This window comes from Panthera onca, chromosome A1, assembly GCF_046562875.1.
Source record: "Panthera onca isolate mPanOnc1 chromosome A1, mPanOnc1 haplotype 2, whole genome shotgun sequence".
In the NCBI taxonomy this organism is placed as follows: Eukaryota; Metazoa; Chordata; class Mammalia; order Carnivora; family Felidae; genus Panthera; species Panthera onca.
This window is the reverse complement of record NC_138339.1, coordinates 123,885,543-123,909,610: the sequence shown is the minus strand read 5'-3', so window position 1 is coordinate 123,909,610 and position 24,068 is coordinate 123,885,543. Positions and strand designations below refer to the sequence as shown.

The window sequence follows — 24,068 nt, the reverse complement described above, 5'->3', positions numbered from 1 at the left end:
TCAGTAAGTAATTTAGACTCTCCAAACCTCAATTTTTCACCTCTATAAAATGGGGATGTTGTAAGAATCAGATAAGATATTTGAAAGTCCTGGGGCGCCTAGGTGTCTCAGTCAGTTAAGCATCTGACTTCCCCTCAGGTCATCAACTTGAAGTTCAGGAGTTTGAGCCCCACCTCAGGCTCTGTGCTGACAGCTCAGAGCCTGGAGCCTGCTTCAAATTTGGCGTCTCCCCGTCTCTCTCTACCCCTCCCCCGTTTGCATGTGCACACATGCTCTCTCTCAAAGAAATAATAAACTTTAAAAAAAAAAAACATATTTGAAAGCCCTTTAAAAACATGAACATATGTGAAGCCTGACTGTTATTCCCAAGACTTCTGGTAGAGAAAGCCTAAGACACTTCTGTGAAACAAAGAAACAAGGCTGTCACCTCCAAGGGACAGTCTACAGTAACTGGTTCTAGGTGTTTACAGAGAGCACACAGTGAGGGCAGAGTGAAACGTTAAGAGGAGGCCATACCTGGGTCTATCCAGTGATATTTGAAAAAAATACTAACAGAGACTTCTGGGAGGCTCAGTTAGCTAAGCATCCAGACTCTTGATTTCAGCTCAGGTCATGATTTCATGGTCATGAGATCAAGCCCCACATAGGGCTCCTCACTGAGCATGAAGCCTGCTTATGATTCTCTCCCTCTCTCTCTCCCTCTGCCCTTCTCACACGCACGCGCTTTCTTGCTCTCTCAAAAAAAAACCAAAACGAAAACAAAAAACAAAAAACTAACAATATATGCACAAAGCTTGTATACAGTGAAAAATAAGTCTCCCTCCTTCCCCACTCCCCAGCCACCCAGGGCCCCTCACCAAAGACAACCACTCTTCAGTTCCTCATGTATTCTTCCAGAGGTAATCAATCAGCTTGCTTCAGTCTCAGATGGAGATACCACTGGTGGCAACACTTTCAGGACTAAAACGTAAGTTTGCCAAGCAACTAAGCTATGCCAGAGGCCCTTAGGGACTATGAAAAGAACAGGGCAGCCAGAGGGTAAGATATTGCCTTGCAAAAGCCTCCACGAAGGTACAGATTTCCTCCTGGCTCTTATGCTACTTTGCCCCTTGGCCAACCACATCTAGGCAATAATTCTGTACAATATACTTCCCTTTCACGTATGCCAGTTCACCCAGAACTCCTCCTCAGAGAAGCCATTAACAGGAATGATCCCTGGGACGTTATATCAGGCTGACCACCAGGCCCTTAGCAGGAGACAAAAACAAGAACAACCATCAAACTTGCCTCAGCAGAGGCCGGGCAATAGGGCAAAAATCATACAAGTCTCTAGGTCATCATCTTTCTAGGGACAGTATGCAAGAGGGGCGCCTGGGTGGCTCAGTCGGTTAAGCGGCTGACTTCGGCTCAGGTCATGATCTCGCGGTCCGTGAGTTCAAGCCCCGCATCGGGCTCTGTGCTGACAGCCCAGGGCCTGGAGCCTGTTTCGGATTCTGTGTCTCCCTCTCTCTGACCCTCCCCCGTTCATGCTCTGTCTCTCTCTGTCTCAAAAATAAATAAACGTTAAAAAAAAAAAAACAAAAGACCCAAGGGAGGATGAAGCAAAACACAGGTGGTCTCTGAAAGACTTGACTCAAAAGACTAAGTGACTACCCACAGAAAATTACAAGACACCCTTAACCAAAGCTAGGCTTACAACAAAACTCCCTCAAAAGCTTTCAGGTTCTATCTTCTGCTCCCTTTCTTCTTCTGTAAGGAATTTAAATATGTCACAAATGCGTAGCCTCGATGTCAAATCTGGACCAGATATGTACTCTGGTATTCCCTGGGGATTTCACATAAAAATGTGGACTTTTGGCTTCTCTTGTAATAGGAGATGATGACACTAGAGCCACACTCACTCATGACAACAGGCTGAGTAGCAGCTGCTCCCCATGAACACATGAACACTCCAGTTTGACACAGGCACACCGTTCCATGTTGCTCACACTGACTGTTCCCTACCTGGCCCTGAAAACACCTTTGAGTTGGAGACCCCTGGCCAGTGACCAACACGGGAGGCTGTTAAATTGGTAGGCACATCAGCTGACAAACAGCAGGACTCTCTCATTCACAAGTACTTATGAAACACGCTCTACATGCCAGGAACTGTGCTGGGGGCTGGTACACAAAGAGGAAGGAGGAATGCGTTTTCTGCCCCCACCCCCCCACCCCCAGCTCTGGGAATTTCTAACCCTGGTGGGAAGGTAAGACTTACACAAAAGGCTCTGGGAGTTGAGCATGCCAGACTCACTGTGCCTAGTGTTCAAGGAATGCCTCAGCAAAGAGTTGGGAACTGAACATAACTGTTACCATTTCTCAGCTTTCACATATCCCTTCATTCAACTAGCATTTATTGGTGTCCATGTTATACTCAGCATTATGCTGGAGATATAAAATAAGCACAGGCCATGTCCTTGAGAAGCTCATATTAAATAAGAGACAAAATAACTAACCAGGATAAAGTATGCTAAATTCTATAATCAAAGTGTTGCTATGGGGATACAGATGAGGAGGTATGACACAAGACTCACTGAAGAAGGCAGCTGTGAAGCTTAACTAGGAAACTAAGGAGAGGGGACTCTGAGCAAAAGCACTGGCTGAGACACTAACAGGAGTCATGTTTAGAGGATCACGTGGGCCAGTTTATCAAGAGCAAAGGGTACATGTGGGTAACAATGGAGAACATAATTAAAGTGGTAGGACAAGGATACACTGTGATAGGCACAGAACATCAGGACAACTAACATATTTGGAATTTATTCAGCAGCAGCTAGGGGGTGCCACTGATGGCTTTTTAGAAAGACTCTTCTCCAATCAGGACTACATTTAGGAAGACTGCAAAGGGGAGTGGTACACAATGTCCTAGAGGAACATTGCATATAGGGTATAGAAGGAGGCTCCCATAAGAACTCAGAAGCAGGAAAACAAGGGAAGCAATAAGACTACATCAGAAAGATACTGCAGAGGCTTGCCAAAAAATCTAAGACAATAGCATTTCTCTGAAAAGACTCCTCAGTTGTTTTTTCTTTTTCTTTTTCTTTTTTTTTTTTTTTTTTTTTTTACCAATTCAGACCAGTCTTCCCCACAAATAATAAGGTTTTACCCTATTTGTTTCATTCAGAGATGTAAGGCACAATCTACAATTATGGTACTCAGGTTTTGTTTAAACATCAGCTTGAGATCAATATAAAAACGAGTAGTAGCTTCAAGGGCTTTTTCCCCACTCGCACCCCCACTGCTACACTGAACTAGTTGTCAATCTCAAAGAGAGTCAACTTGAACACAAAATCCAGGTGAGTGTATTTGACTGTGCCTGCCTGACCTTGCACAAGGACCAGAAATGGGCATACAAATCAGAAAAAAAGCTGTGACAGAAGTCAAAATTCCCCTAACAAGCTAATTGCTTCATGTCTGGCTGAAGAGAAGGCAAGAGACGAGGAAAACATACTGTCAGAGGGCCCCAGGCAGACTCTGGACAGCCAGCCCTGCTCCATTACATCCCCATGTCAGACAATGGCCAGGAAACAAGGCCCACTAGCCAGGGCAGCCAATTAAAGACAGCACCAGAAAGGTGAGAACTAAGCCAAGTAAGAAAGAAGATGGCAGAGACGCTTCAAAGTTCCCTGCTATTCATGACTTTTAGTTATTCAGCATGAGCTAGCTGTGACTACTGATATTAATAATCAACCAACAAAGGAGACAGACAATGATGTGATGGTTAAGATAATACTCGCTTGGTCAACCCAACTTATCCTATAACCAACTCTTGGGTCAAGAAATAGAAACTACAGTTGTCGACATGACTGAAAATACAGAGAGGAAGCACTTTCCATTTGTATTCTCTCAATTCTCAAGACAGCTTCAAGAGTAGCTATTACTATTCCCATTCTACAGATCATGAAATTAAGGTTTAGAGAAAATAAGTAACTTGTCCATGATCTGACAGCTAGTAAGTAAACAGCAGAGTATGAAACTAAGTGAGCGGATTCCAGAATTTTTTAAACCTCTCTGACATACCATTCATTCCCTCACTCTTTTTTAGTGACGTATTACAGATTTTCTTGGATCACCAGATAAGGTCCACTGGTGCATTGGCCCCATTCTTTACAGAACACACTCAGAACAGCCTGGCCTGAGCACTTTTTCTTTGTTTCTAAAATAGGGGGAAACTTCATATCTATTTCCTCTGGGGTAAGATCAACAGGAAACTCACTTGAACATGAATGGGAAAGAAATCAGCATGACAGCCAAAAACCTCACCAGTGAGGGTTCTAAGATAAGGAATAAGGCAGTCAGTAGAGGTGGGGCCTTCTCTTTCCTTGGAGACTTTTTTCCCCTCCCTGGAGATTTTTTAACTGCAACAGCATCTTGCATCTTTATAAGGCTTTAAATAATGTTAACAACTTCTATGGCCACCCTCTGTGAACCCTCTGGCTTGAGTCTCAGCTCTACCAGTAATATCCTGATGGTTCTAAAAAAGGTATATAGCCCATTTCACTTCGCTGGAGTTCAATTTTGTCATCAGTAAAGCAAGAAGTCACCAAATCCAAAACTCAACCACTGGAAGATGACAGAACCTGAAGGCTATCTACTGACTCTTCACTCACCTAACCACAAACAGTCATTCCTTGGATCTGAAACAGACCCAGCCCTGATGTTTCCAATAAAATTGATATAAAGACCCCTAGAATGATCTCTTGCAACCCATAAATACCATGATTTCAGACTTGAGCAGCTGGGCCCAAGGACAGAGACTGTGCTTCAGGAATACAATCAAACCCACTTCCCCATGACTAGGGATGGGGAGAGTCAAAAAAATCAACGTTAAATACCTTGCTTAGGAGCTTGCCCCTTAAGTTTCCAATGTCTACTACCCACTGGATTCAAAGTGTGGCCAATCAATGTTGTCTGTATCGACTGTCCTACTTTATGTTACTTCCATTGAACTGAAGCCTGCTAGTTTTCTTGAGTATGGTCAGATGGCTGCTGACCCCTTTGGTCAGATGGCTGCTGACTCCCCTTGGGACCCTCACAGAAAAGAGAGAGGCAAAAGCATGAAACTATATACAGACATAAAGACATGCCCATTTAAAAGTCCACTGGTATGAGCCTTCCTCACATGACTTAAGAGAGGCATCTGTGATTCTTCTTTCAGTTCCTATAACTCCTTCCTGTCATAAGACAGAAGAGGCACACTACTTGCAAAAAGGCAAGTAGCAGGACATGGATCAGTTCACTGATGTGATATTCCTCTACCCGGAATGATAACAGGTAATGAAAAGGCACACCCACACCCTCAGTCAAGACACAGCCAACAAGCAGACCTCAGAAACGTACCCCTTCCCATTTTTCTGTGGATAGGACTGTGACATGGGCTAAACATCAGACACTACCCAAAGGCTCCAACTTCTGGTACAGGAACACGTGAGCCAACACAGCAGACACAGCTGTGAAAAAAGAAGGCCAAGGAGGCATCAGAGAAACAGATGGTAAATGGAACACCTCAAAAGTCCCAAGATTTGGAGGAAAAGAATAACAGTAAAGAGTAATTCCAGCCCCTTTAAAGAAGTCCAGGAAGGGGCGCCTGGGTGGCTCAGTTGGTTAAGCGTCCGACTTCGGCTCAGGTCACGATCTCGCGGTCCGTGAGTTCGAGCCCCGCGTCGGGCTCTGGGCTGATGGCTCAGAGCCTGGAGCCTGCTTCCGATTCTGTGTCTCCCTCTCTCTCTGCCCCTCCCCCATTCATGCTCTGTCTCTCTCTGTCTCAAAAATAAATAAAAAACATTTAAAAAATTAAAAAAAAAAAAAAAAAAAGAAGTCCAGGAAAAATTATTCCTCCTTCCACCTCCACACATATTCCATTTCTTCTCCAATTCTCTCAACAGCATTAGGTTTTGAACCAGACAATATGGAATAATTTCAGAAAGGGACAAAACAACTTCTGCTCTGAATTACTAGGAATAGCAGTAAGAAAAATAGAAATGAGATTCTTACTAATCCTCATGTTTACAAGCATCTAATGGCCAAGTTTCCTGAGCCTGCTACAGACTTTATGCAACAGGCTCAGCAATTAGAAACAGCTCACCTGGTTGGCAGATGGAACTAGGAAGGACATATTCACAGCTTAGACCCTCCTAAAGGCCAACCAGCTCAAATCTTTCCATGAAAGCCCTTAGCTATTGCCAGCCATCTCACAAGAAGTAAAATCAGACTAGGTGACAGGGACACTAGCCCTAAAGCATCCCATGCTGGAAAACTCAGCGAGCTCTTCAATAGCAGGATCTCTTTCCCACTTTAGTGTCCTCAACATCTTGAATTGGGCCTGGCACCTAGGAGGCCCTTGTGAAAAGAAGGTGAATGGTCAAATGTCCTGCTGATGACAACAGACTCCTGGTGAGAGGAGGATAGCACTCAACAACAGAAATCACTTTGGAGTCAAACTGGGTTTTAAGGTCAACAAACTTTTTGACCTTGGTCACATTACTTAACCTCACTGAGCTTATTTCTTCATCTGTAAAATGGGGTAACACCAACGATTTTATAAGGCTGATATCAAGTATGCATGAGATAAAGTTCTCCCCTGGGGCGCCTGGGTGGCTCAGTCAGTTGAGCATCCGACTTTGGCTCAGGTCATGATCTCATGGTTCCTAAGTTCGAGCCCCACGTCAGGCTCTGTGCTGACAACTCAGAACCTGGAGCCTGTTTCAGATTCTGTGTTTCCCTCTCTCTCTGCCCCTCCCCTGCTAGCACTCTATCTCTCTCTCTCAAAAATAAATATTTAAAAAAAAATTTTTTTTTAACAAGTAAAAATAAAGTTTTACCCCTTTCACTAGTCTGGTGTTGGTGTGGTAATAGCTGGTCTTCTAGATATAAAACATGCCTTGGTGGCTGTTTTAGACGATGTATTTTCAATGAAGACAGTATCACCCCACTGCAAGGTGGGGGGGATTGATTCTTGGGTTAGAAAAATCTTAGATATTTTAAGTTTATGGTCCTCCAAAGGGCCACAGTACATAAACAGATACATAGAGTATCGGTGGTATTAAAATTTCACAGGGGGCGGCAGGGACAGGGGGGACAAATGGGACAAATGGGGGGGGGGGTGTCTCAAAAGGTGATAATGAACAAAAGGTTGACAATCACTTCATTAGATGTCTGAAGAGCTGACCCAGTTCCTTTAAGAACCTGACCATGCTGGCACCATGATCTCACAGGTCCAATCTCCAGAAATAAATGTTTGCTGCTTAAGCACCCAGTCTATGGTGTTCTGTTACAGCAGCCCGTAACTAAGAAGCTTCTCCATGCCTAAAACACCAAAATCAAGGGCACTGTAAGCAGAACGAGGACAGACTTAGCCAACCAACACAATCACACCATTCTCCATGTGCTGCCTGGTGGAACCCAAAGGAACTACAAGTTTGAGCTGAACATAATTCTTTTGCTCCTGGATTCTGTCTCCAAGGTGGAAAATAGCACAAGAATGGATGCCAGGTGTAAGCCCTTCCTAAGTCAGTAAAATTCTGGAGATTCTTCACATGTGTCCTGAGCAGCTTCTATCTTTTACAAGGTTTTTATCTCAAACTCAATTACTGTTGATGCTAGGAATCAGGGATTACCCAAAGCCCACGTGAATGGCAAGGGCTATTCCCCTCCTCCTCTACCCAGCAGTGAAGCCCTTGGTGAAAGAAAATGAAGAAAATGGTAGGATATTGCCCCTTTACACCACATGTAACTAAAACAAGAAGCTCTATGTTGTGAAAAACTAAGGCCTCCAGCTTAAGGCTAACTCAGAGAAGAATAAAGTATTCATCTTTGTTCAGAAAGAGAAAAGATTAGCCTCACAAGGACAGGTCTCCAAATTGACACCAAATCCAGGAGTTAGAGATGCCTGTGCTACAGAGCGTGGTCTAAGAGCCAGCTGAGGCCCCAGAGAAAAATCCCCAGGAACACATGACCAAGGGGCTAGCATTGTAAGAATGGTCAGATTAGCTCTCCTGAAAAGAGGCTTACTCCAAGAGACTGGCAGACAGCCTCTGCAGCACAACTTGACTCACTTAGGAAAGGACAGAAAATGAATGAAAAAGAAGACAGAAGTAGGATGAGGTCAGAGCATGAATCCACAAAGATAATGAACAGAAAACTGGAAGGCATATACCTATTTGGAAAAAGGTACAACATGCCTTTAGAGACTCATTTTTCAAAAAATATTCTCATTAATAGCAAATCTTCAATCTTTGATGGCATAAATATTTATTGTATTTCTAGGTCTTTAATGTGTTCCATTCATTTAATCACTCTTCCAAGTAAGTATCTGCATTTTTTTAAAGGATTTTACGTTTAAGTACAGTAATCTCTACACACAACATGGGGCTTGAACTCACAGCCCCAAGATGAGTCGGATGCTCCACCAACTGAGCCAGCCAAGTGCTCCAAGATTCCCATTTTTAGGCAGTGGAAAACTGAGCCTAAGAGGTGACTTGTCCAAGGTCATATGGCTAATAAGTGATAGACTCAGATTCAAAACTAATGTTCACCACACACCAAAAATGTATTATGTCCACTTCAAAAGAACTGTTTACTCATCTGAAGACAAGCTAGCTAACAAGGTTGCTTAACCATACCATTTGGGGTTAAAAAAAAAAAAAAAGTATAGTATTATGTATTAATGAAGTTGATCGCTAACATAGTTCAAAAATGTCTCTGAAGACTATTTCAGATGTGGATTTTCAAAACTGCTTTGGACAGCGACATCACTTAAGTAAATCCACACTTCACCAGTCACACCTACATATACCACTCTAAAGGAAAACAACACTCAAGAAGCACTACCATGTTTGTTACAAAACCCATTTTGTTGCTTTTCAGTTTTGCTTAATTAGTTTTTGTGTGTCAGTGAAACACACCAGGGCTCAAAGTTGTCCTCTGTAGAGAACTGAGTAATAAATAGCCTTCAAAGACATCAGGGAAGGCAAAGAAAGCAGGAATCCAAGAACAAGACAACTTTTCATTCTGGGTTACCACAGCTGTACTAATACATCCCCCATTCCCACCATCTGTAAAATGGGGGCAATAAGCCTTTTCTGTAGCCAATTTCATCATAACAACACATGTATCAATTAGCATATTAAGTTCATTAAATAACCCAAAGAAAAGCCAAAATAAACCCGACGTGGCAACACCCTCTTAAAAACCTAAGGGCCATGTTCTCAACTGATCCATGTTACACAAACATCAAACCTAATATCCTCCTACCCCAGCTCCTATCAAAATCCTATCCAATCCCCAAATGTGGCTATATTTTCATCAGAAAATAAAGTAAGTTTGGGTGCTGTGAGAGGTAAAAAGACACACCAATATATACCAAAACATCTTTTACACTGTCCAAACAAACACTCTTAGTGTTTACAAACACATCACTTTCTTTTGTTAGCAAACCTGGAGGATTCGTTCTTCTGCCTACCCACTCTGGGTTAATCCTCCAAAGCAGTTTGTGGTTTTGTTTTATTGAGGTCAGAAAGCCAGATGAGCTTGAATCCAACTGACCACATACCGGTGGGGTGGGGTGTGTGGGTGGGTGTGTGTGGGTGTGGGTGTGTGTGTGTGTGTGTGTGTGTGTGTGCGTGTGTGGCATCAACCGGTCCTCTAGCTTCTACTGTGAAAAGAAACCCCACACTGGCCTCTCTGGTGCCAGGCATTTCCTGACTCCTGTTCTTTCCCCGCCAGAACCCCATTTCAGGGGCTCAAATGTCAGTGGATTCCCTCCAGTCTTCTAAAGCGTAGACTCTCAAGGCAAGGATTTAAGGACCACGTGAATCAGAAACGCCGGGGAAGCACTGAAGGTGCCCGTGCTCCACTTTAAACGAAATCAGTTACTAAAGCCCAGGGATGTACACAACTTCTTAGTTGATTTGAAAAACAACAAAGTCTGTAACCTGTACTTCAAAGGCAAGTCTTCGACCTACCAGGAAAAAGGAAAACACAAGATAGGAATGGAAACACGACGCGAGTAGAGGGCAATTCCATATGGTGAATTCTTGGCCTCTGCCAAGAACCAGAATTTCAACAAAGGAGCAGTTAAATGCAGAAACTGAGGGTGGGAGAAAGGGAACAGATGCAGAATCAAGAGCTAATCTCGGAATCCCCACCGCCTCATCTGGCACTTAATAAGAATTACTGGAAACTCTTTGAGCACAAAAGGTAGGGAAGGCGACTCCTGGGCTGAGGCCAGGGCCCACTTGGACGTCCCGTTTGGGAGGGACGAGATGTGCGTGTGACGGGGACAGGGAGGGGATGTGTAGGGACCCCGCAACAGTGCTGGGAAGGCGCCGGGGCCGCTGGTGGGAGGAGGCTCGGACAGCGCCCTGAGCCCCCCGCGCAGCTCCAGGGCCGAGTAGCCCTCACCGCCCCTACCTTCGGCTTCCCGCCCGGCAGCCGAGGGGCAGACACAACCCCCACAATTCCAGGCGGCTGCAGCGGCAACCAGCTCCCCATGCGCAGACGCCGCGGCGACCTTCTGAATCTGTGAGCGCGCACTTATTACGTCACTTCCCACCTCACCCAATTGCTGCCTTCCAGAATGACGAGCGGCCGCCTCCCTTTCTTTCCTGCTCTCTTAGCTCTTAAGCCCCGCCTCTCTCTCCCCGGCTTCTGTTAAGTCCCGCCCACTAACGCACACGTGATGAGGCTGGTTTTCAGCTGTAACCCTCCGCCAGCGTGAGACGTCTGAAGGAGATCGCCGCGGGGCTGATTTTGCTTCCAAGCTAGACCAAAATGGGACTTCGAAGTTTCATTTCTGATTTTCCAATACTGTAATTTCTTTCTAGCGGAAGGAACATCAGAAGGAAACCAGCGGACATGAGAAGTAGAAATAAATTAAGCTGTTGCCACTCAGTGTGGAATAGATAAATCCGAGACTCTTAAACTGTAAATAGTCCTTTGAAAATTCCTGCAGAGAGGTCACCTATAAGTCGTCTACTTTATGTGCTTATGTATTGTGTGAATTAAAAACGACCAATTATTTTCAAAGTACCCTACAGCTCAAATGCTGCTAGAGCACTGAATATCTTATATGTGCCAGGTGTTGCATATATATATATATATATATATATATATATATATATATATATTTCTCAAAACTTCCTGAGATCAGAACAGCCATCCGTTTTTTATAGGTGGGGAAGCTAAGGCTCAAAGAAGTTGAAGAACTTGTACAAAGTCATATAGTCAGGAAGTGGTAGAACTGGGAATGTAAGCCAGATTTGAGTGCCTCCCAAAGTCCTGTTCTTTTTCTATAAGACCTTCCCCTTGACCAGAGTAGTTTAACCTGCTTAGTAAAATGGAGTGCTCCCTCAGGCCCTGAGAGTCCAGACAGTGATTCCTGGTCAATCATGAGTGGAGAAAAGTACAATCCAAACAAGCAGTGACTTTCCCCGAACAGGTATTCCCCAAGAGCAATCCACCTGTCTCAAGTTTGTTTGTGTTTTTTTTCTTCCATTTTTGAGGTATGATGTAGGCTTCTAGTAGTTAATATACTTTCTTGATTATGTTTACTTCAAACAGATGGGAAATCGCACCCATGAGCAAACTTCGGTTTGCCTGGGGAAGGAGAACAAGCCTCTGGGCAATAGTGGAGTGGGTAGTGTCAGTTTTTAAGAAAGGTCTAGAGGGGCGCCTGAGTGGCTCAGTCGGTTGAGCCTCTGACTTCAGCTCAGGTCACGATCTCATGGTCCGTGAGTTCAAGCCCCGCGTCGGGCTCTGGGCTGATGGCCAAGAGCCTGGAGCCTGCTTCTGATTCTGTGTCTCCCTCTCTCTCTGCTCCTCCCCCGTTCATGCTCTGTCTCTCTCTCTGTCTCAAAAATAAATAAACGTTAAAAAAAATAAAAAAAAAAAAAAAAGGTCTACATAGGACACTTCCCTAGGACTGAGTGGGAAAGGACAGAGAACAGTTCACTTTTTCCATGGAACACCCAAGAGGCTAGCAAGAGTAGCCCAGCAATAATTCTAGCTTGTGTCACTTCCTAGTAGCATGAGGATAAATAATAAACGTTCAACAAATATCTATTACGTCAGTGATAAATTACAGAATGAACATATAAAGTACAATCAAGCCTGACACATGTTATAAAAAGATACTAATAAAGTGCTACGAGAGTATTATGCTTATAAATAGAATAAGCTCAAATCTTATAATAGAATGAATAAATAAATGCATGGGCCAAGAAAAGAGTCCAGCTGGACACAGAGCTGCCAACATTCATAGGAACCTGGCTGCCTTCTTGGGACAGCTCTAATCAGTTGATGTGTAGGGGAAAGAGAAATTCTGAATCTCCCCAGGCCTCAAAACGAAAAGACCTGAGAACCTCCTTCCCAGGAGCATTAGCTCTGATCTCAAGCCTTCTCAGCTGCTAAAATCAATGTGCAGGACTGGGCCTAAACAGCCCCTACTTTCATGGCCCCCAAACAAGAAGAACCACTGTAAAGGTGGGAAGTTTGAGGTCCAGGGATGGTGGGATGGTGGGTGGTGGGATCACAGAAATCTCTTCTCTGTTTCCATGTATTACTCTTGGAATTGAGCAGAAATAAGTTTAAATTTTTCTTTTAAATAAGTAAATGACAAACAAAAAGCCACCTCTTCTTGCAGCTCTATTGGAGAGCTTCCAAGATCCCTCTTCCACTCCCCAGAAGTGCAAAAGTTTGCAAGAGTACAGAGCCTGAGAAATTACCTTCAACCTGACCACCACCAATCAAAGGAAACCACAGCACCCATACCCAGAGCCCTGCTAGGCAAGAGATTTAGATGATCAATTAGCCTTCCTCAATGAGGAAAATGTGTTGAGTAGATCATTTCTCCTCTCATCAGCCTTTCTCAATTAAGCTCCCACAAACCTGATACCCAGTGTGTGAAAGCATTTCTGGCAGCAGGAATTGGCTCCCTGCTCCCTCTGGATTGGCCTACAATATTGAGTATGGGGAGCAAGAGCCCCAGCTCTGTCTCATCATCAAATTGTCCTGTCCTGCTTCCTCTTCCTCTCTGCACCCCTCCCCCTCAGCTTTCACCATACACTTTAAATCCTTCTGCCAGAAATCCTTCCTGAACTCCAGACATTTTATTCACTTGAACATGAGTACCAAACTACATGCCAGCTGTTGGCTATGGGGATACAGCTGTGAAATAGTACCACTGGGTTCTTACCCTTAAAGAGCCCAGGGTTAGATGAGAGATACAGAAATGTAAACAGATCAAATCAACACAGTCAAACAAGGACTATAAAACAGAAATATTAACAGAACTATAAGAATTGGCCCACTTAGGGGCACCTGGGTGGCTCAGTCCATTGAGTGTCCCACTTTGGCTAAGGTCATGATCTCGCAATTCGTGCCGGGCCTGGAGCCTGCTTCGGTTCTGTGTCTCCCTCTCTCTCTCTGCCCCTCCCCTGCTCTCACTCTCTCTCTCAAAGGTAAATAAACATTTAAAAAAAAAGAATAGGCCCACTCACTTCACACGGCTGTCTTTGTTTCCAAATCCCTTATGTGAGTAAAACTCTTCCCCATTCATCATCTTGTTTGCTCCAGACAGCCCTGTGAGACAGGGCAAATTTTATTCCCATTTTACAGATACAGCAAAACTCTTTGAACTCATCAGATCTGTGCTGCCCAATATGATAGCCAACAGTCACATGCAGTATTTAGGTTTAAATTAATTAAAGTGAAATAAAATTTAAAACTCAGTTCCTGAATCACACTAGCCTCTTTTCAAGTGCTCAAGAACCACATGTGAATAATGTCAACTGTATCAGACAGCATGGATTATAGAACATTTCTGTCATCACAGAAAGCTCTTTTGGACAACAGCACTTTAGACGTCCTGAAAGTCAGTCAAGGGCAGGGATGTGAATGAAGCCAGAGCTCTCAGTGTTCCCAGACAAGCTGAATAGAGCTGCCAACATGGATTAAGCAAGAAACTGAGGGGCACTGCCAAGGAGACCAAGAGGAACTGGCCATCTGAAGCAGGGTCCTCCACTTCTGGGCTGCACACAGATGGAGTGGGTAGCAGCAACCAAGGCAGAATGGAAACCAGATGATCTCTACACTGAAACCTGGGCACATCTCAGCCCATATAAGCAGCTTCCTTGGTGGAACTCCAGAATTCTAGGTATCTCTACCCCAAGAGACCTCAAGGACCCCAGTGACTATACTTTGCTCTGTCTCTGGTTCATTTCTGAAGGCCTCATTAGCAGAAAAAGAAAAATAACAAAATGCCCCCTGCAAAAGGGATATGAGGCCTCTGTATGGCAGCCTCTCACCTGCTAGAAGGCCTTGGCAGCTCCGCGGGGCTTCAGCCGGAAAAGGTCAGTAAATTTAAGCTGCAATTGCTCTCAGCTAAACAGGCGTCTCTGGTTCAAAGGAAAAGCACTCAAAAGAAGAGACCTAGAAGACAGGCAAGATTTCAAAGGGTTCTCACCAAAAAACTCCCACTGAGGCCAAAGCAAAACCCCAGAACCATGATTCTGTCTCCAGAAACACCTTCAACCACACACCTACTCAGGTACACAAACATGTGACACAAATGCACTGCCTGCAGGCACCCACAAAGGCAGCAAACCACAGGAACACATATACACACAGGGCAAAGGTACAGCCCTGTTCCTGCTATCCACTGCTGCACAACAAAGCATCCCAAAACAATAATCATTTATTTAGCAGGTTGGGCAGGGCTTGGCAGGGAAGAATCAACCCTGCTCTGTGTACTGTCAGCTGGTGTGGTTCAGTAAAGGCAAGATGCTCACTCACATGGCTGGAAGTTGATCCTGGCTGTCAGTTGGGACCTCAACTGGTGCTGTCAGCCAGGACACTGACAAGCGGCCTCTTTTAGTAGCTGCTTGGCCTCCTCACAGTTTGGTAGCTGGTTTCCAACAACGAGCATCCCAAGAGAACAAAACATAAAAGTGCCTGGTACTTTAATGATCTACCTTCAGAAGGGACATAGCATCATTTATGCCATATTCTGTTGGTTGAGAGACTCAGAGAGGTCTGTCCACATTTAAGGAGAAGGAAAGAGAGACCATCTGTCTATGGGAAAAGTTGACATATTGTAAAGAGAACACATGGGTTGGGATATATCGTTGCAGCCACCTCTGGAAAAGAGCCACAAGCCCCACACCCTGGCACAAACACCCACAGTCGTACACACATCTTACACATCCAAAGTCAAACACAGGACACAGACAAGTTTACACATGTACATAAATTAAAACATTCTGCATTTATACACATGAACACTGTCACACAATGGTATGGACTTTACCACAAATATATTTCTTACATAATTACACAATTAAATGTGTCTAGTGAAACATGAAAACATACCATATAGAGTATATTGAAAATCAATCAGAGACCATCAGGAAACCAGACTGGGAGCAGATGGAGTATAACCTAGGTGTGAGCTGTCCCTCACCCTGTTCCATTTCCCCACCAAGAACACATGGCTGGCTGCAGGTATCATAGAGATGATAGAGGAGAACATTAATCCCACACACCCCACAGCAGATAACCTGAAACCCCTCTTGAGCACTTCTTTCCTCCCAAGTCCCTGTCTTACCTCTGTCCCTCCATGAATCATTTTTTATCTTTTCTTTCCCTTGCATGGTACCCAGTCAGCCAGTTCACATATCCTTCTCCAGGATTTTCCCTCAAGCCTTCCTCACCCTTTGGTCATACAGAGCAGTTCAGGTTTGCCCAGATCCATGATAAAAGGCTGATGTAAAGAAAGACAGGCAGGGACAGGAGCTGGAACCAAGGTGGTCTGAAGACAGGCTATACTGTCATCTCTCCTTCTCATAGACCACCAGTCCTCTTGCTCTTGTCTGCATCACATCAAGATATCTGACTGGCCAATACAGTTTAACTTTACATTCTAAATTTGGGCTGAGTTAAGTTGACTGGAATAGTTCACTTCAGTCTCTGCCCACCCCCACGTACACACCTGGAAGACCCCTAAGAACAAGGCTACTGCAGGGCTGTTGTAGGGCAGCCTATGGGTCCTCTCCTGGTCCAATCTGTGCCGACCCCTACATAAGGGCCAGGGCTGCTTCTTCAAGCAGAGAGATGCAGAAGGGATGTTGTCTGCTACAGGATCCTGGGCATAACGGGTACAGTGACTGGCCATGCCTGCACATGCTAGCACAGTCCTGGGTCAGCAAGTCAATAAGGGGAGAACAACTCCTCTGACGCTGTCCCTAAAAAGGTTCCCAAGCACCAGAGCTTTGGGAGATCATGTGTGGACAATAAGGCTTGCTGTGTGGCATGACTCAGAACATTAGATCATCAAATCCAATACCACTGGGGCACCTGGGTGGCTCAGTAGGTTGAGCATCTGACTCTTGATTTTGGCTCAGGTCATGATCTTGCAGCTTTGTGGGTCCAAGCTCTGCATCAGGCCCTGCACTGGCAGCACAGAGCCTGCTTGGGATTCTCTGTCTCCCTCTCTGCCTCTCCCTCTCTCGTGCTGCCTCTGTTTCTCTCAAAATAAATAAACTTAAAAAAAAATTCAATATCACTGTCAGCAGAGAGCCTGGATTCAGGACTGTGGAACAGTTTAAGAACCGGCTTCAGAATCGGACAGCTCAAATTTTTAACTTTTTTTTTTTTTTTTTTTTTTTTTTGGGACAGAGAGAGACAGAGCATGAACGGGGGAGGGGCAGAGAGAGAGGGAGACACAGATTCGGAAACAGGCAACAGGCTCCAGGCTCCGAGCCATCAGCCCAGAGCCTGACGCGGGGCTCGAACTCACGGACCGCGAGACCGTGACCTGGCTGAAGTCGGACGCTTAACCGACTGCGCCACCCAGGCGCCCCGGGACAGCTCAAATTTTGACTGCTCCTCACTAGCTAAGCAAGTTGCTTTAACCCTAACCTACCTTACAGTGGTGTTTCCTTATCTGTAACATGGAGGTAATATTAGTATTTCCTTCAACAATTGTTATGGAGATTAAATGAGATAACATATGTAAAGCATTCAGCACAGTGCCTGACACAGTAAGTGCTGAATTGATCTTCTTCTCTCTTCTCTATTCTTCTCCATGCCTGTTGGTTACACATACATGGTGCTAGAAGCTGGGTAAAGTTAAATCACACACAAATACACATGTGGATCCTGCTTTATATCCCCACTTAGTATTCTAATTATTCCACTCCCAGACCTACACACATCTTATACATCATGCCCAGGCTATATATGAGCTTTTGCGGAAAGGGTGGAAGAAGAGGTATTACTCAGGCAGACAAACCCTTCCTCTTGTCACAAATAAGACACACATGAGGGGTGTCTGGGTGGCTCAGTCAGTGAAGAGTCCAGCTTCAGCTCAGGTCATGATCTTGCAGTCTGTGGGTTCGAGCCCCGCATCGGGCTCTGTGCTGAAGCTCAGAGCCTGAAGCCTGCTTGGGATTCTGTGTCTCCCTCTCTCTCTGCCCTTCCCCGACTTGTGCTCTGTCTCTCTCAATCTCAAAAATAAATAAACATTTAAAAAAATTTTTAAACAAATAAGACACACATGAAATGAAAGGTATGGGAGTATCTCTGGAACAGAGGGTCTTGGGAGATCTTCTGGAGAAGGCATACTGTATTATCTGAGCTGGATGAAGATGACAAGCTGAATGTGGTTTTTCTCAGCAGCATCTTTATTGCTCCATATGTTGGAGCACACAATGGGCCAGCTCAGGCGACAAGGGGCCGGCCACACACAACTAATCATTCTTATTTGTTTAGCTAGTGTGGCTTCCCATCTCCCCATGGCCTCTACAGAGACACCCAGAGTGGGAGGCATTGGCACCAAGATCATTATGGAATTATGAGACTGATTGAACCATCATGAGAGCCACTCTAGGGAAATAAATCTGCCCTGGCTAGAAATGGATTGCATAGCCACAGGAACCCTATTCCAGTCTCCTAATGTCTGCTCCTCAGTAACTGGCAGGGGTAAGAGATGGAGAGTGGAGAAAAGTTGAGGAGCCTTCCTCCAGGGCAGAGTATTTAGGGGTTCTGGCCTTGTCCACTGCCCACCCTGGGCAACAATGAGAATAATAACAACATTAAACAGAACTTTACAGTTTATAAAGCTTTCTCATGTACGCCTTTTAATTCTCACAGAAATCCTTTGACATACAGATATAACCTGAAGTTCAAATACTCTGAGAGATGTAGCACAGTGCTGGGACCATACATGTCCCTAAATGAAACATGTGGAATAGAATGATGCTAAGGGTCCAATTAGACCCTTTATTCTAGCTCCAAATCTAATACTTTCATATCACAAATAGGTCAGATTCCGCCTATTACAGTATGTCCATTAGTTAACAAATTTATTGCATTCATGTGATAGGTGCTATGCTAAGAGCTAGGGATTTAACGATAAGTGAGCAGACTTAGTCTGGAAGTAGATTAAAGTGGTCTCAAATTCTTTGCACTCCCATCATTGAGAGGTATAGTATATATCCCATCCCTTTGAATCTAGGCTGGCTCCCTTTGACTCGAGATTGCTCTGACCAATAAAGTACAGAAGTGATGCTATTCAGTTTTAAGCCTACTCTGAAAGCTTCCACTTTGGTCTCTTAGAGCCCTGAGCAGTTCTGCCATAAGTCCAACCACCCTGAAATAGAAACAGCATGGATAGGGAGAGGGGCTCAGCTAAGCCCTGACTTCCAGCCACCTAGGGAAGATACCAGACATTTGAGTGAAGCCTTCTTGGACCTTTCAGACCAGACCAGCATCCAGTCAAGTGCCACTGAGAGGTCCCGGTCACCATCACATAGAGCAGAAGAATCATCTAACCAAACCATTCCAGAATTCCTGGCATGTAATATCATGAGCTATAACAAACTGACTGTTGTTTTAATCCATGAGTTGGCAAAATTTTCCTATAAAGGGCCAGATAGTAAATATTTTAGGCCTTGCAGACCATGTACTATCTCTGTCACGCGCTGTCATTGTTTTGTCTTATTTTATTTTGTTTTTAATAACCCCTTAAAAATGTAAAACTAGGGGCGCCTGGGTGGCTCAGTCTGTTGAGCATTTGACTCCTTGATTTCAGCTCAGGTCATGATCTCAGGTTCATGGGACTGAGTCCCACATTGGGCTCTTTGCTGACAGCACGGAACCTGCTTCGGATTCTCTCTCTTCCTTTCTCTCTGCCTCTCCCCTGTGCATGAGCTCTCTCTCGTAAACAAACAAACAAACAAACAAACTTAAAAAATGTGAAAAGGGGGCGCCTGGGTGGTTCAGTTGGTTGGTGTCTGACTTCAACTCAGGTCATGATCTCACTGTTGGTGGGTTTGAGCCCTGCGTCGGGCTCTGCACTGACAGCTCAGAGCCTAGAGCCTCCTTCAGATTCCGTGTCTTCCTCTCTCTGCACCTCCCCCCTCACACTGTGTCTCTCTCTGTCTCTTGAAAATAAACAAATGTTAAAAAAAATTAATTAAAAAAAGTTTAAAAAAACATACTTAGTTTTCTAGTTATACAAACACAGGCTATGAGCTAGAAGTGATACATGGGCCCTACTTTGCCAAACTCTGTTTTAAACCACTAAGATTTTTTTTTTTAATGTTTATTTTTGAGAGAGAAAGCGCTTGCACCTGCTGCACGCCCACAAGCAGGGGAGAGGGATGGGGGAGAGATAGGGAAAGAGGAAGACAGAGGATCCAAAGAAGGCTGTGCACTGGCATCAGAGAGCCTGAAGTGGGGCTCAAACTTACAAACCGTGAGATCATGACCTGACCCAAAGTAGGATGCTTAAACAACTAAGCCACCCAGGTGCCCCTAAACCACTAAGATTTGAGGTTTTTTGTTACCTAGACAGCTAACCAGGACAGTCCTTTTCTCCATGATACTAAAAAAATGCAAGTAAAACATAAAACAAAAAATATATAATTAATCAAATAACCACATAAAGGAGATGAGCCAGGCACAATGGGACTTAATGCCACTGAGGTTTTTAGGAAAGGCATCCCTCAAGTGGCAACATTTAGGCTGAGATTTGAAGGTTCACTAGAAGTTTGGAGGTGAAAGGAGCAGAAAGAGTATAATGGGCGAGCCATTTTGCTTCAGTGTGGGAGCTTCTGACCAGCAATTCTAGTTCCAGAGATTTCTGCTGGAGTGGCCAAGAGCCCACATCACACTTTCACTTCTTCCTCTACCTAATTCTTCTTCTGCTTTCTTCCTTGCATAGGTGTTGCTCCCTAATAAACATCTTGAACCCTAAAGTCTGTTTTAGTGCCTGCCTCTGGAGAACTGAACCTGGGACACTTGCTAAAACAAAAAGGGAATTTATTTACCTTTGTAATTAGAAAGTCCCCAGGTGGAGTCCTGGGTTTCAAGCAGAACTTGATTCAGAGCTCCAACAAGGGTGACTAACATGGACACGGGGATTTCAGTGCTAAAACCAGGAAAATCCCAGGCACACAGGGATGATTAGCTAGTCTTGCTCCAACGTGTAACCAGGTCATGATGTCTCTTCATTTCTTGACTCTGCTTGCAGCTAGGTTGGATGATTCAGTCTCAGACTCTACAGGTAAGCAGCTCCAGACCCTATATTCTCTCAAGTTGGAATCCTACAAGAAGGGAACTAGTTTAGTCCCCTCATAGCTCTAGATGGTTGGATTCATTTGTACTGGCTTTCATCAGCCTTCTTGAGCCATGTGCCCATACACTTTATTTCTAGCTTAGTTTTTTTTTTTTTTAATTGAGACATAATTCACATACTATAAAATTCACCCTTTTAAAGTATGCAATTCAGGGGCACCTGAGTGGCTCACTTGGTTAAGCGACCAACTTCGGCTCTGGTCATAATCTCACACCTCTTGGGTTCAAGCCCCACGCCAGGCTCTATGCTGACAGCTCAGAGCCTGGAGCCTGCTTAGATTCTGTCTCCCCCTCTGTCTGCCCCCCACTCCCTGCTTGTGCTCTGTCTCTGTCTCTCTCTCTCAAATATAAATAGCCATTAAATAATAAAATAAAATAGTAAAGTATCCAATTCAGTAAAAATAAATAAACATTAAGGTATGCAATTCAGTGTTTTTTTTAGTATATTTACAGTGTTGCACAATGATCACTACTAGCTAATTCCAAAATATTTTCATCACCTCAAGGAGAAACCCTGTATCCATTGGCAGTCACTCCCCACTCCCCTTTATCTACTCTGGATATTTCATATAAATGAAATCATATGTGTCCTTTTGTGAATTTTTTCTTTCACTTGGCATAATATTTTCAAAGTTCATCTATGTTGTAGCATACATCAGTACATCATTCCTTTTTATGACTGAATAACATTGCTACTGTATGAATATAATAACATTTTCTTTATCTGTTTATCAGATAATGGGCATTTTGGTCATTTCCATTTTTTGACTGACAGGAATAATGCTGCTATGAACATTCATATTCAAGTTGTTGTTTGCACACCTGTTTTCAATTCCCCTGTATGTATCTAGGAGTGGAGTTTCAGGGTCATGTGGTAACTCTATGTATGCCCCCATTTTCAATCAAGAACTGTGGCTTAGAGGATGGAATGGTCTAATTGTTTTATTTATTTATTTTTTTAATTTTTTTTAATGTTTATTTTTGACAGAGAGAGAGAGAGACAGAGCATGAGCGGGAGAGGGGCAGAGAGAGAGGGAGACACAGAATCCGAAGCAGGATCCAGGCTCTGAGCTGTCAGCACAGAGCCCGACGCGGGGCTCGAACTCACAGACCGTGAGATCATGACCTGAGGTGAAGTCGGACGCTCAACCAACTGAGCCACCCAGGCGCCCCTGGTCTAATTGTTTTAAACCTAAGTCACATGCTCCATTCCTAGTGCTGAGGGTGGAGTCAGTCTCACTAGAACCACATGGATTGAGGAGACAATGATCGTTCACCAGAAGGAAATGAGGTACCATTACCAGATGGAAAGTGAATGCACCCCAAGCAGCAAATCCACAGATGACCACTGCAAAGAGCTACATTTATGGAATGCTTACTGTGAGCCAGACACTGTGCTAAGTATATGCATTATCTCTTTTACCCTTCACAACAATCTCCTGAGGATTCTGTTATTCCTATTTTACAGGTGAGGAAACTAAGTCTTAGAAAAGTTGAATAAGTTGCCCAAGTCTGTATAGCTGGGAGTCTAATTGCAAAGCAAAGCATCAGGGAAAAAAACAGATTCTGAGGTATGTTAAAATATATCTGCTAGAGGCTCTTGTATTTTGTATTCCCAATATTTTTATAATCATTGGAGAGGAGTCTGTGTAACCAAAAATTTCCTTTCACATCATGGACAGGGAAGAACAGGTTTTTATAATGAAAAAAATCAGTTGACTTTTTTCCTTTAGATTTCCAAGTAAGCTTCCAATTTTGTCAGACCACATCATTGGCATTGAAATTCAGTAGATATATTTCTCAGAAAGCCCCCATGCTTCTTGTAACCACTGATGTTTTTCTAATAGGTCTTGCAGAAATTCAGCTAAATTCTTCTTGTCATGAGATTAGGAAATACAGAACTCTACATCAGGCTCTTAGCCTCCTTCAGATATGATTTACAAGAGTCCTTATCTCAGGCTCGTCTGTGGTTCTTATGGTGAGGACCTAGGGCCAGGGATCTCCCCACTCAGTACTCTGGTAGTCCACAGCCTGGATGGTGTGAAACAGGTAGGACAGAGATGTGACGTTGCCAAAGAGTTGAAGGAGTATAGGGACTTGCATTTTGTTGCCCCACACTCTCTGCCAATTCCAAAACACTAGCCTTTCGAATGTCATGGCAGAATAACTTCATATGAAGCTGTATATTGTACCAGCTTCATATTAAAAAGCAGGCTTACAGCATCACACTGACTCCTCCTTGAGAGACCCCTTCCTACCATCTCCTCCTCCCAATATATACACATTCCCACCAAGGAAACTTGCATCCTAAGCTCTTGAAAGATTTACTGCCAGTACCACAGACAAATTAGTGAATACTCTGGCAGTTGATTCCAAAGACAGGATGCTCATTTGCATGAGAAGTTGCATGTCATTTGCATTATATTTGCAACCATTTGCATATCACGTCTTCCCTGTCAAAATGTACATAAATCCTTTCTACTTTCATTTTTTTATTTTCTAAAAAGGACTACGCCTCCACATCCTGCCCAGACTGTCTGATAAAATTACTAGTTGAGTATTCCTAGCTTGATTGTGAAGAACCTCACATGCCACGCTGAGGAGACCTCAAGCGATATCAGAACTCAGTTTAAGATATTTTATTCATTCATTCATTTATTCAACAGATCTTTATTGAACACCTACAATGTGCCAGGCACTGTTTCAGGTGCTGAGGATATATCTGTGAACAATGAGATTAAAAATAATTTACAACATTAAAAGTTAAATTCAGTCGTTTCAAAAGATTACCTGGCACCACCCTGATCAATAAATATGAGTGCAAACTAATAGTAAAATCTCATCAAGGGGTGCCTGGGTGGCTCAGTCAGTTAAGGGTCTGACTCTGGATTTCAGGTCAGGTCATGATCTCACAGTTTGTGGGTTCAAGCCCCTCATTGGGCTCTGCACTAACAGTGTAGAGCCTCCTTGAGATTCTCTCTCTCTTTCTCTCTCTCTGCCCCTTCCCCCCTCAAAAATAAACATTAAAAATAAAACAAAATAAAATAAAATCTCTTCAAAGTACATTGTTATAAGGTGGTAATCTGGGTATTATAGACTATGCTTACATTTTTTAAAAAACTGATCCTAGATTATATAACAAACATTCTAATGGGTACTGAAGATCCCTGAGAATGAAGATCCATGAAGAACCCCAGGTTTAAGAAGAACCAAGTGGGGAGGGGCACCTGGGTGGCTCACTCGGTAAAGCATCTCACTCTTGGTTTCAGCTCAGGTCATAATCTCCTGGTTCATGAGTTTGAGCCCCACATCGGGCTCTTCACTAACAGCACAGAGCTCGCTAAGGGTCCTCTGTCTCCCTCTCTCTCTGCTATCCAGCCCCCTCAAAAATAAAT

At 43.9% G+C, this 24,068-nt stretch overlaps 1 protein-coding gene across 3 annotated transcripts in view; it reads right to left on the bottom strand.

Annotated features, from left to right (window-relative positions):
• The window catches only part of SIL1 (SIL1 nucleotide exchange factor), a 287,743-nt gene that overhangs the window by 208,707 nt on the left and 54,968 nt on the right, over positions 1–24,068 (bottom strand). Inside the window, exon 1 of one of the 3 annotated variants that reach the window (XM_060637835.3) lies at positions 10,450–10,580. The exons of 1 other annotated variant lie outside the window; for it this stretch is intronic. Coding sequence is in view for 1 of the 2 variants with exons in the window: in XM_060637834.2 (XP_060493817.2) it covers positions 10,450–10,530 (81 nt within the window). In the remaining variant the exon portion in view is untranslated. Of the gene's footprint in view, positions 1–10,449; positions 10,581–24,068 lie in introns of those variants that run through there. One more of the 3 variants, XM_060637834.2, reaches the window with a different exon arrangement.